Genomic DNA, 12,893 nt, shown 5'->3' on the forward strand with positions numbered 1-12,893 from the left:
GAATACCAAAATTTGCAGGTCCGCTCCTGGTGCCCTGTTCTTTTCACAAATGAGAGCAGGTACACCCTGAGCACGTGTGACAGACGTGAAAGGGTCTGGAGAAGCCGTGGAGAATGTTAGGCTGCCTGTAACATTGTTCAGCGTGACCAGTTTGGTGGTGGGTCAGTGATGGTTTGGGGAGACATATCCATGGAGAGATCCACAGATCTTTACAGGCTAGACTGCCATTAGGTATTGGGATGAAATCCTTGGACCCATTGTCTGACTCTACGCTGGTGCAGTGGGTCCTGGGTTCCTCCTGTGCATGACAATGCCCTTCCTCATGCAGGCATACCTCCATCCGAGGCCGCCAGGTTGCACCTCAGCCTGTCCAGGAGCTAATTGATGCCCTGATCCAGATCTGGGAGGAGATCTCACAAGACACCATCCGACGGCTCATTAGGTGCATGCCACAATATTGTCAGGCATGTTTACAAGCACGTGGGGGCCATACAAACTACTGAGTTCGATTTTGAGTTGTTCCAATGAGATTTCGGCAAAATGGACCAGCCTGCCGCATCATTTTTAACTTTGATTTTCTGGTTGTCTTTGAATTCATCCCTCTGTAGGTTAATAATTTTCATTTCCATCAAATAGTGTGGCATCCTTTCATTCAACACATTACTCAGTCCATATCAGTATAGATATCCAGCAGGATTTTTTCCCCATTGATATCTGATGTGTTTTCAGAGTGTTCCTTTAATTCTTTTGAGCAGTGTATTTATACTTTTTAATTAAATATGGCCAGCAGATGGATCTTTCTTTTTTCACAGAATGAAAAAATGAACATTATTCCGCTAATATGCTGGCAAGTTGTTTCACTGCCGGTACTGGTGATATTAAACTCAACTATATCGGTTATGGATTGAATTTTCTGGGTATGTGGAAGGTTTGGATGTGATAACCCATCCCACATTAGCTGCCAAATTCTGAGCACAGCTTGTCTATGGTGCCGTGCTTGAGCTGTTTTTTCTGGCCCAGGGCCATTTTTTTTGTGGTGGAAACACACAGAACTAGTTCTGGATTGGGAAAAAGTCTGGCATGAGCACCATATTGATAGAAACAGCATAAAAGAATTTGTAAAACTATTCTTAGAATAGTTTTAAACCCTGGGTCAGACATGCCATATAATGCATATCCTAAATTGCAACCTTTGCTAATCATGTTGTTTCAAATCGCAATTTTAATTTGAAATTGATAAATTGTTCAGCCCTAGTGCAGCTTATCCACTCATACAAGAAGATCATGTCTTGTGTATATTGGCTATCTGCTATCAGAGAGGTGGTGTCAAGACAAGGATGTCATGAAATGTATGCCAGTTTAGACAGACATTTTAAAGCCTTTGGATATGGTACATTTTGAAGTCTCTTAATTGGGAAGGTTTTAATATTTTTTTTTGTTAAACTAAATTGTGTTGCACAAGATGACGTGAGTGTGGGTATGATAAGAATAATAAGAATGCTTCTAGCATGAAAGGTGTAAATGTATACGTGCATTACACATTACACTGACTGGGGGGGGGGGAAGTATGGATTAGGTGTAAGGAGCAAGGTTGTAGGGTAAGATTCTTTCATTAGTTTTGTGCTGTTATCTTTGTAGCCTTAACTACTTGTCATGCAGCAGTACAATCTGAGACCTCGTAAAAGTCAACATAAAAGTTTATTTTCTGGTGGTTATGGCCCATTTTATAGATCCATCACTGTATTAAATGAATAAAACATGACCACCTGGAACTGATAAGACTACAATAACAGTTTGATCATTGAAGCTGATATAGCTAAATTTAATATGAATCTTCCTTGAATCATAACCATTCTGTATGTGTGTAATTGTCTGGATTATAGCTACGTCCTCTACCTGTCAATAAATGGGAAGAAAAAAACAATGTGGCCTCTCTGGGCTAAGCTGTTACGCTGTGTGGATTTCTGAACCTGCATCTTTACTGTAACTGTCCTTGTTCCCTGGGTTTCATTTTGCACATAGGATCTGTTTTCCGGTCCAGATCAATCGACTACCACGGGAGACACAGTTAACAGTAACTCTGTATGCCACCCTGCTGCCACCACCAGGGGGCACCGAGGACAAGAACAAGCAGAGGCGGAGCATGGAGGCACTGGGCTGGGTCACCATGCCCCTCTTCAACTTTAGACAGTGAGTAAATAAAATTGTTTTTACAAATTTAATATAATGTGGCCCATATTTTGTGCATGGTGTTTATCACAAAATTTGTGAATATTTAGTGATGCTTTGCAGAATAGCTAACCATTTGATATTGCTTTTAATTAGGGATGGGAAATTTAAATGCATTAATGTTAATGCATTATGACTTTAAAGTTATTATTTCTTTGATTGTGTTAATGCATGCAGTATTTTGATACCCAATTTGGAGAAGAGCATTGTCGGGGCGCCGGGGTTGATGGGCAGGTAGGCAGCGGGTACAGACGAGGCAGGAAAGCGAGGATGAGGGAAAAATGGGTTTATTTGGGGAAGACAGGATACGGGAGAGACAAGGCGGACGGCGACACACTAACATTAATGACAAGTCTGGGGAATACGGACTCAGACACGGACTAAATACACAAGACAAGCTGAAAATAACAGGAAACAGCTGGGCATGATTGGGGAAGCACATGTGGATGATTAGGGGGTGTGGCACACACGAGGATCGTACGAGCTGGGCGTGACAAGTATGAGCAAGGATTTTAATAGAAATCTATAATATTCCATCATGGGTGTAAACAACAAGAGATTTTAGGTTGTGACATTACACAAAATCCCAGAAATCGAAGCTAAAATCAGAATATTCAGCTGGTGTCTCATGGGAAAGTTGATGTTGCCTATTTTATTTGGTTTTTAGCCATTCATTCACTCATTCATTCATTCATTATAGGATAAAAATATGCTAATTTGCAGTTTTTGTGTTATTTTATTGAAGACTTAATATCTTACAATTTTTATCTTTTTATCTTCACGTTAAGTATACTTCCAGTGGTTGTCAGGTTTCTGTTTTTAGAGCAATTTGCCAGATAGATTTTAGATCAGGCACAAGGTCGGTATTAAATAGTTGTTCGAGCCGCCTGTTGAGTATATGCAATTTTATTGCAATGTAGTATATGTCATTATAAGGCGTGAGATTGGAAAAAAACATTAAGCATATATATATATATATATATATATATATATATATAATATGAAATATGACATTGAAATTCTACTTGTACTTGCCTGCAAATAGTAATCTTTGGAAATGAATGATCTGTACATGACAAGTTTAAGTTAAACCATTAAACATATATAATATGGGTCATTATTACAAACACAGAATTAAAAAAGTGTTACAATGAAATGCACCTAAACTGATTTTTGTGTAGAGCAATTGACACTTGACTTGCATATTACAATTATAATTTGTCCTGTTTTTAATTAAATACTTTAGATAATTGCATAAATAAATAATATTAGAAAACAAAGTACCCCAAAGGTAAAATCAACAGCTGAGAAAACTGTGATTTATTTTTTTTACTCTATTCATAGCCCTAATTTTGATGTGTTGCCCAATTCTGTTTGTATATCTGTTGTCAAGTGTAGGTGTAGTTTATTATGGAATTAGAACCCTTAACATTTTCTCTATCCCCATCTTCTAACCATATCTCCTGTACAATGTCTCTGTCAGGATGCGATGCCAGCCCATTGCAGGGCACATACACAATCACAGTTGCAGACTCAATTATACACTATGACCATTTGCTACAAAGATGCTGCAGTTTACTAAACTGGTGAAAACTCAGCTCTCTTTCTGACTTTATTGCCAGTGTTACAAAATTTCACTGATTTCAGGTAATTCTGATAGACCTACCAAGTATATTAAACTTTACTTGATAATCTGGTGAACAGTGTAACAGACAGGAAGGCAGCTCTGTCTCTGTCTGACTTTAATAGCATGACTCATGTCCTGGTCTCGTGTTTAACATGTGGAAGCTCTCCTTTTCAAATTGGTTGTTAACTTATATTTTTTCCCTCATGTGAAATTTAAGGCATGGCCTGTGGCGCAGTACAATAAAGGAGGAGTGTTAAAAGATTCACATTTGCTAAGTAAGCAGCTGAACAGCTGTTCTGGGTTAGACAGAACTACTACTCTGTCCAACACCACAGAGGTTTGCTGGGCCAGCCGGTGTCCCAGTGAAAACCGGGCCTTACTGGCATAATGAACCCCTAGGCTACGATTGTGGTTTCTTATTGAATAGATGGGTCTGCTTCCATGTTAAATAGCAGTTACTTCCAGCAAATGACCATGAATAGAGAGAGGGCGACAAAAGGCAACTGAAGCAAATTCAGCACACTGTCATCTTAACGTATCTTGTTTTGCAGTTGATGTTTGTCTCCTTGTGCAAGGTACAGCTCAAATGGACCTTCATTCCTGTCCATCTTTTTCCTCTTCTGCCAATGTTCTTTTTGTTATTGTTCAGGAGTGTTAGTTGACATTTTGGCTGCTGTTTGCACTGATTTTCAAAAAGATGCATGTTTTATGCCTCTGCAGTATCCTCACATGTGGAAGGAAGCTGCTTGGCTTTTGGCCTTCAACCCCAGGAAGTGGCAATGCTCGCTCCAGCACCCCCAATTTTAGCCAGCCCGACAGTGTCATCTTGCAGGTAGTTATGTGGTGCACCCCACTCCCATTTAATTAATTGTATCCTTATAATTCTGCTGTCTCTCCTGTTACAAAACATACTCTGCCACTTGTTCTTTGACTACTTCTTTCATATATCTTAGCTCTCTGGTCCTTGTATTGGCTGTTGTTTGTACTGACATATAATACATGTAACTTATAGAACAGTGAAGGTTCATGAGATCTCAGTTTTAAGTCATACTATATAAAAAAAGTTATCCTGCACCCTGTGACCCAGAAGCAAAATAAATACATTGTAAAGATTAATTTGTCTGGAGAAGACACGTTTCCGTGGAAGCATCTCATTTATCTGTGTGGTTACTGCTGTGTTGGCTTGAGCAGCAGCTGAAGTGTGCAGAGGAACAGCCCCAGCATGCGCATTTCCTGGACAGGTGCTAACTGAGCCCTTCTAACGCTGAGTAGTTCTTGGCACTGAAGAAACTGTCATAGTGGCAGCTGAAGCAAACTGAAAGTAGGTCAGGTGTCCTGTATTGGCTGACAGTGGAAAACAAAAAATAAAGAAATAAAAGCATTTTGTACCCTGCATTTTCACTGGACAGAACAAAAACATTGTCATCCTGCCAGCCATCGCTCAGTTTCTCCATCGCCTATTCCTTTGACCTCTTGCAGTTCACCCAACAAGCCTGCACTTCTTAAGTGACAGTGCTCCCACCCAGCTGCTTAGGAGAAAACACTTTCTTACAAAAGGATTCATATTCCACTTTTAGAGGCAGTACAATTCAGTTTAGCTTCACAACAGAAATTCTGTTTAGTGGTTGCATCATGCAGAATTCCTGTCTTTTAATGATTGTCCCTGTTCTGTACTACATCTGTTAACTATAGGAAGTATCTGCCTTTAGTTGCAGAACTTTACTCACTAGGACATACCTTTTAAATGAATGAATTGCAACCCTCTCTTGATTAGGAGCTCTTTAATCTGTTAGTTGTGTACATCTGTAGCCCATCCCCCATTCGTCTCTCTGCTCAAGAATTTTGAAGTCACACCCCCTCCTTCCTGAAAGAACAACATCTGGGGCCAATGCTACATCTGGCACTGATTATCATCCCTGCACTGCTGTCGCTCCATTTCTATTATCTTTCCCTTATCTGACCTATTTTTTTACATTCTCCGCTTTTATTGGCTTATCGACTTTCTATGCATGTTTAACATCTTTTCCCTCTTTTAGGGGACTCTGCTTTGATATTCATCATTGTGGTTCAGAACAGTGTTTTTTTTTATTGTCAAATAATTGCAGTGTGTTAACTGAAAAATGTTCCACGGCATGGCATATAGCAGCTGTGTTTAATAGGCATGGCAGAATGAATAAGAGAAAGACACATTATAAAATCCTGGTTTATGTATTCGCTTATGCTGTGACATGTTGCTGTGATACTGTGTAACCAGTAGGGTTTCAAATTCTTTGTTCAGCAGGATTGGCAGGTTATTCTGTTTGTTGTAGCAATACAATTATGGTTTGGGAAATCATTAGTGTTTTCTTTACTGTATGTTTTCATTATTTATTACAATTTTCAGAAGATTTACTAACATATAGTTTGCCTTTAATCATTTTAAATTACATTTCTAATTAACAAAGAAATACTTATAACATTAATCAACATGCAGTGCAAAGTTTCTTTGTTCCTTTCCCCTCCCTCATTGTTTCTTTTTCTCTCTGTCCCAACCCACTGTACATTTCATACATACTTTTATCAGGAACCCATGTGGGAATGTTTGATGGGCCTATAACCTTACAGAAATTACCGTGATTGATTGGCTTTTCATTTTGGAATTCTCTAATTTTTTATATTGAATATATCTACTTGTTGCTGGATACTTATTTGTTTCATGCTTAGTCAGTATCTACTGTAGATGTCTTGCGTGTTAAAGCAGTTAATTATTTAATTGTACCCCAGCCTGTAATACCTGTCTCCATGCCTTCTGTCCATAGGTGGATTTCCCTCTATTTTCCTTTGAGGTACATTTCAGCACCCCCCCACCTGCTGAGTTCAGCCCTCAGTACGAGTTCTCTCGCTTGGAGCTGAACAGCCAGAGACAGCTGCAGGATGTTTTGCACAAGAAATCCTTCCTCTGGTTAGTTGCCATATTTGTGCATACCACAACTATGCTTTTACAAAAATCTTTAATTTTACACCAATGAAAATGATGGCAGTTTAATGATGTTTGAGTGAAGTAATTTTTTTTTTATATTTCACCTGAGATTTGTCTTGTTAGAGATTTGCGAAATACATTTAAAGGTAATACTTGGCAAGCTGCTTGAAAGGTAGTGGACCAGGCTGGATTGGTTCTATAATCTGTAGTCCAGCCATTTATGCCCGGCGCGCTTGTGCCAGTTCTGGGATTTTCACTGTGCGATATAAACTTGGAATCACACTGGTCTTCCTTCACTGCTAACACAGTACAGTATGCAAGGGGGGTAAATGAGAAGAGTAGTGCTATGTTCAAGTGAATTGTGGTAATTTGCGCCTTATGTATGGGTCTGAAAGTAGATGAAGTTGGAAAGAAGTCACTCTATACATTTATATGCACGGCTAAGTCGAGCTATGCTTATATATACATGCACGGGAGGGGACTTGATTTATTGACTGAAGTATGTCCTGCTATGACTATGACATCTGCTATGATAGGTGGCGATATGGCTCCTTTAAGCATGTAAGCATTGGGCTTTTTTAAGGTGACAGGAGCTATTATGTCACAGACGTTAAAAAAATATATAAAAGTAATAATAATGGATGCGTGGACAAATTAAGTGACACAAGCTTTAAGTTTGATCTGGTCAGAAGCACTGATACAAGATCAGTATTGCATAACAAGAGAATGTATTTTGTATAATACACTATGACAACACAGTATTAGAACATTTTCAAATGTGATTTTTTTTAAATAAATACTGGGGTATTTAGAAAAATAGAAAATAAGTTCAATATAAATTTCTCCCCAACCCTTCTATGAGTGAGTTATACAGCAAGGATGAAAATGATTGATTGTCTCGGAGAACGCATGCAGCACTCATGTGAAAGCAGCAGAGGTCAATTTTAAACTGATTTTAAACAAATACTAGATCTTGCAAAATTTCAAAATGTTTTAGTGAGACTTAAACTCCCTGTGCTATAATATCCGTACCAAACTGAAGGTAACATGCGATGTTGGTATTAATATTGCACATACAAATGAAGTACAAAATACCGTTGTGATGTCATTCAGCACCGATACCAGTTTTTACACCAGTGGAAAACCAACACCTTGAGGTACTGTACTTTTGGTACCTTCTTGCAGTATTGGTATGGTACTTAGTATGGTACCTGGTGCGGTGGAAAAGCACCTTTTAGTTGAGCGGTGAATTGAACAACTTCCGTATACCGGCATATTCTGTTACTTCCAGGTCAAAACCGAGAGAGGAACTGTGGCACATACGTAGAGCACCAAGGCCAGCTTGAATCATGTTGAATGTATACATGTAGGAGTAAATTGACACCCAATTGCATTGTCTGGGTGTCTTAGTCTGACATTCAATGAGAAATTCGATTTAGTTCGACTTCAGTCAGACTAACAAGTTTACATGTACTTTAAAAGTCTGGTTTTAGTGAGACTAATACAATAATTCGATTTTCTTAGTGTGCATGTAAACGTATTAAGTGTCATGTTGCCTGAACATTTTGGTGGTGGTTATTATGGTGGTGGGGTGTTCAGTGAGTGTCCTCCATTGGCACCATAGCCAACATTGTTTTAGTGTCTCCCTGGATCAGCATTTGAGTACTAAGCGAGTCACATTGAAATGCATGCGAAGGAGGCCTGAATGCAAATGGCAGTGGGGGTGTCAGAGGATGGGGGTGTCAAAGTGGAAACCCAGTGCATACCCAGTCTCTGGAACATTCACCCATTGAGTGAGCCTTTTGTTCTGGAAATTGTTTTCTGAATATAGCAGAAGATTGGCCTTCAGCAGTAGTGGAATCTTTTGGAAATGGGCAAGCTCTGTGCAAACTGCCAGCTTTCTGAAGCTAAAACTGTATAATGTTGGAAGCACTAGCTTAGACCGGTGCAGTAGAGTGAAGAGGGAGGAGTTTGGAAAGAGGCATGGTTCAGCTTTTCCATGCAACATATAAATGAGGCTGCATATTCTTCATTGTATTCCCTGGACTTCTGGGAATACATACGATTTTGGGATTGGTCCGCCGCCATAGACAATTTTATGGACCTTTTTTAAACTTTGCAGAGGCATTGTACAGCTGACAAAGTGGAACTGGTTAAATTTTGACACAGATTGCCCCAAAATTGAAGCAGCGCCAGATAGTGATAGCAAAAAAGGGGCGGTTTGGACACTTTATCTATTAAGATTATCAAAAACTACTTGAAAGATTTTTTTTAAAGCCATTGTATGGGTGCCCATCTGGAAATGGTAAAATTTTGAGAGTGATCACGTAGAAGGCATGACATATTGTCACAGCAAAGGAAAGGGTGAAGGCAGATGACATTTGACACTGTGATTGTGATAAGAAACATACAAACATAATATGGATGAAGATACAGGCCTCTGTCATTTTCAGATTTATTGCCCCAAAAATAAAGGAAACAGCAGCTGTGTTTTGTGAACACAGTATTGTCATGTTTATGTTTTACAAAAGAAAATGTCAATGTTTAGACTGTTCAGGTTAGCTTTAAGTGCTCAGTTGTGTATTCAGTTATTTTGTATATCGCGGTGGTTATTGGGATTGCTCATGCGTGTAGGACTAGGGGGCAGAGTGTTTGTAGACAGTAGCATGTTGTGAATGGATGTAAAATCGAGGATATAGTTCATTATTTCCATAAGTTTATGGTAGTATGTTTCTTGAGTTAACAACAGTAGCTCTAAAAGTATTTCACGGATCATTTGCAAACTTTGAAGGCACATTATATAGGGGTGACAAACTAAAAGTACATTTGAAACAAATCACAGCAAAATTGAAGCATTGCTGCATATTGACAGCAAAGAGAAGGGCAGCTCAGACACTTGATCTTGTCAGTAAGTAAACTCAAAAATTATTTTCCAGACTTTGCAGGCACATTTTTCACTTCAAACTTGTCCAGTCCACGTATTTTGTATTATATGTGTGTGTTTGTGTAACGAATAGTAATCCAGTAATCCAGTAAGCTTTCTAATATAGTGATTAAAACAAAAGGGAACTTCATAAAAATAAAAGAAAAAACTAAATACGTACAACCAAGTGTAGTTTTTGTCCATTTGAAAAAGTACAGGAGAATACATTTGGAATGGGAGGTATATTATGAATTTTTATAAAGATATAGGCTCAAAGGGGTCAGTTGGGGGGCCGGAACCTATAGTATTTGTGCACTTCACTTCAGCTTCTGACTTTGTGGTATTATTCTTTAGGAAAGAACACAATAATTAAAATGTTAAATTAAATTGAATTGAATTGAATTAAATTAAACATAATTTGAAGGCTGGAAATGGCAAATATGTCAGAGTACAAAAAAATTTAAATCATGCACATTTTATTTTGTTAGCTCAATTAAAAATTTTGTGGGAATGTCCAGATAATTTCTGTGCATTTAATGCATCATGGCCATGGGAAAAAACTCTCTGTAGCCCCTGCAAGGCTGTATTATGGTTCTTAGTGTTATGCCATGGAAAATGTTAGTCATAGTGCAAATGAGGAATACATGAACTATAAATATTTAGACACATAAGGAATATAAGTAAATGACATTTGTTGACATGAATATTAAGACATACAAAGAAATACAGATAAATACCTGATTGGTTAGGAATGATTGTGCAAATAATTTGCATATAAGTGGAATGTGCAATAAATGAGTGTAACTTGAGACCTACATGTCACAACAAGGACTCAGAGCATTCAGGTAAAAACATTCAGCATGTGGTACTTTCACAGAGAAATTTTACAGGTTGGTGAATATGGGAGAGTACGGGCCAAACAAATGACAGCATTGTCCCATGAATGACATGCTATCGTTCTGACAGTCCCCTTTTCATTTTAAACTGAGTAGAAGTTATGAGCAGTGTATTGTAAATCTTTCCTAATTTACTTGACTACATTTTAAGTTTCTCTATAGCTTTGAAATTTGTGTCCTGGGTATAACTTTAAACTGCATCCGGCCCTGCAAGCAGTCCTCCAGGGGGTTGGTGGTGGGATTGGGACTTCAGCCACCGTAAAACAACTCGCAACTGCTCAGTTTAAACAAGCACGGTATTCTTCTCTCCGTGGGAGTAGCTCTGCATGCACCATGAAGGAGATGGGGGAAAGCCTTCAGGAGCCCCATCCCTGGGCGAGTCAAAACCATCGGAGAGTCAGGCCTGTTGGGGATCAGGGGTGGTGTGGTGCTGAGACGTCGCCTGCTGCATGGCAGCACTTTGGTCCCAGTTTGAGATGACCCATCTGGGTAGGCTCGTGGAACGTCTTGTTTCTCCAATAAGATGACCATCTTCCTCTGCTGCTGGGGGAGCTTCATAAACTCCACGTTTTGGTGGCAGCACTCTCTGAGGTACGCAGACCGGGCAGTGGCCAGATCTCTATAGGTGGGTTTACTTACTTTTGGTCTGGTTTGTCTGATGGCTGCCATACTTAGGGAGTAGCTGTTGCTGTAGCGTATCAGCTCCTTCTGATGGTGTCTGATGTCACTCTTTTCAATGAGCGAATTATGAGACTCAGGCACTCCTTGGGTGTCTTGTCTGTTCTCAGTGTATGCTCTCACTCATTGAGGGAGACATTTTACCCGCAACTTCACTCTGTGGTTGAAGGGTGCCTACGAGATGAGACTTCTATGGTCATGGCGACTTCAGTGCAACCACTGGTATCGACATAGCTGGCTATGAAGATTGTATCAGTCCCCGTGGGTCTGGAGATCAGGGTGAAAATGGCTCCATGTTCCATGACAAATTTCAAAGTTCAGGGGCTAAAGGTCGCTGGATCCTGCTTCCAACGCCCTGAGCCACATCGTTGGACTTGGTACTCCAGTACTGGTGGTATGGCAAAGGAGATCGATCACATCCTTGTGGGCAGACGCTGGAGAGTTCTGCAGAACTGCAGAGTCTACAGAAGTACCCAGTTTGTGAATTCTGACCACAGATTCTTTTTGCTATTCTGAAGATTCAGCTTAGATCCAGTAGGGTACCACCAACTAAGAGAATGTTTCATCTTGCAGGGCATCCTGGATATTATTCAGAGGATTCACAGTGCACAACTAATATGGTGGCAACTCCAGTCTGTACCAGGAACTGAGAAATCAACTAAATTTTGGTTTCAGATATCCTGGAATTTCATGGAGCCCATATTGCGATGTACCATAACAAGGTTTCCAGGGTTTTTGGAGGAAAAACAGCCTCACAACATCACAGAACCTTAACCATATTTTAGTAGGGATATGGTTCTTTTTACTACAGCCATCCTTCTTTTTACACCAAACCCACCTTGAATATTTATTACCAAAAAGCTCCATTTTTGTTTCATCAGACCATTGAATTTTGGTTCCAGTCAAAGTTGTAATAGTCTTTCACAAACTCCAGGTGTTTACGTTTGTGGTTAACTGACAAAAAAGCTTTTTTCTGGCATACCATACGAATAATACGTTAGAATGAATGTGGTGTCTGATGGTTTTTTCGGAGACGTGGTAACCCCAAGATTTTACTTTGTCTTGTTATTCACCACCAGTGATCCTTAGGGATTTTTTGCCTCTCTTACAATCTTCCTTACTGTATGTGGAGGAAAAATAAACTTGGGTCCTCTTCCAGGCAGGTGTGTAACAGTTCCAGTTGTTGTCCACGTTTTTATTTCCCTAACAGTAGAAATGGGCATTTTCAGGCCAGTAGATATTTTTCATACCCATTCCCTGACTTATGAAGGTCAACACACTTCTCCCTCATTAGTTTCATATTTTATCTTTTCTTTGCCATGTTGAAGAATGACTAAGGGAATTTGTGATCTATGTCACCTCATGTTTGTACTCCAGTTAATCAGGAAGTCATGGATGACAGCTTGAAGGTTCCTTTTCACTCCAATCAACTCAAAGATGAGCAATTTACAGGGGAAACATGCTTCAGTTACATTTTGTTCACTATAATTCCCAATAATTGTGGAACATGAATTTTTGTTAAAAATAATTATTTCTTGATGAAGAATTTGTTTCTTTGAATAAATTTATTTCAAAGAAAGG

General features: G+C 39.3%; 1 protein-coding gene across 6 annotated transcripts in view; it reads left to right on the forward strand.

Annotated features, from left to right (window-relative positions):
• Positions 1-12,893, forward strand: part of pik3c2b (phosphatidylinositol-4-phosphate 3-kinase, catalytic subunit type 2 beta) — a 74,633-nt gene that overhangs the window by 41,326 nt on the left and 20,414 nt on the right. For all 6 annotated transcript variants that reach the window (XM_049022440.1, XM_049022444.1, XM_049022441.1 and 3 more), the window contains 3 exons: positions 2,023-2,190; positions 4,577-4,688; positions 6,655-6,797. In XM_049022440.1, the coding sequence (XP_048878397.1) occupies positions 2,023-2,190; positions 4,577-4,688; positions 6,655-6,797 (423 nt within the window). The remainder of the gene's footprint in view (positions 1-2,022; positions 2,191-4,576; positions 4,689-6,654; positions 6,798-12,893) is intronic.

The sequence above is a fragment of the Brienomyrus brachyistius genome, chromosome 8, assembly GCF_023856365.1.
Source record: "Brienomyrus brachyistius isolate T26 chromosome 8, BBRACH_0.4, whole genome shotgun sequence".
Taxonomy (NCBI): Eukaryota; Metazoa; Chordata; class Actinopteri; order Osteoglossiformes; family Mormyridae; genus Brienomyrus; species Brienomyrus brachyistius.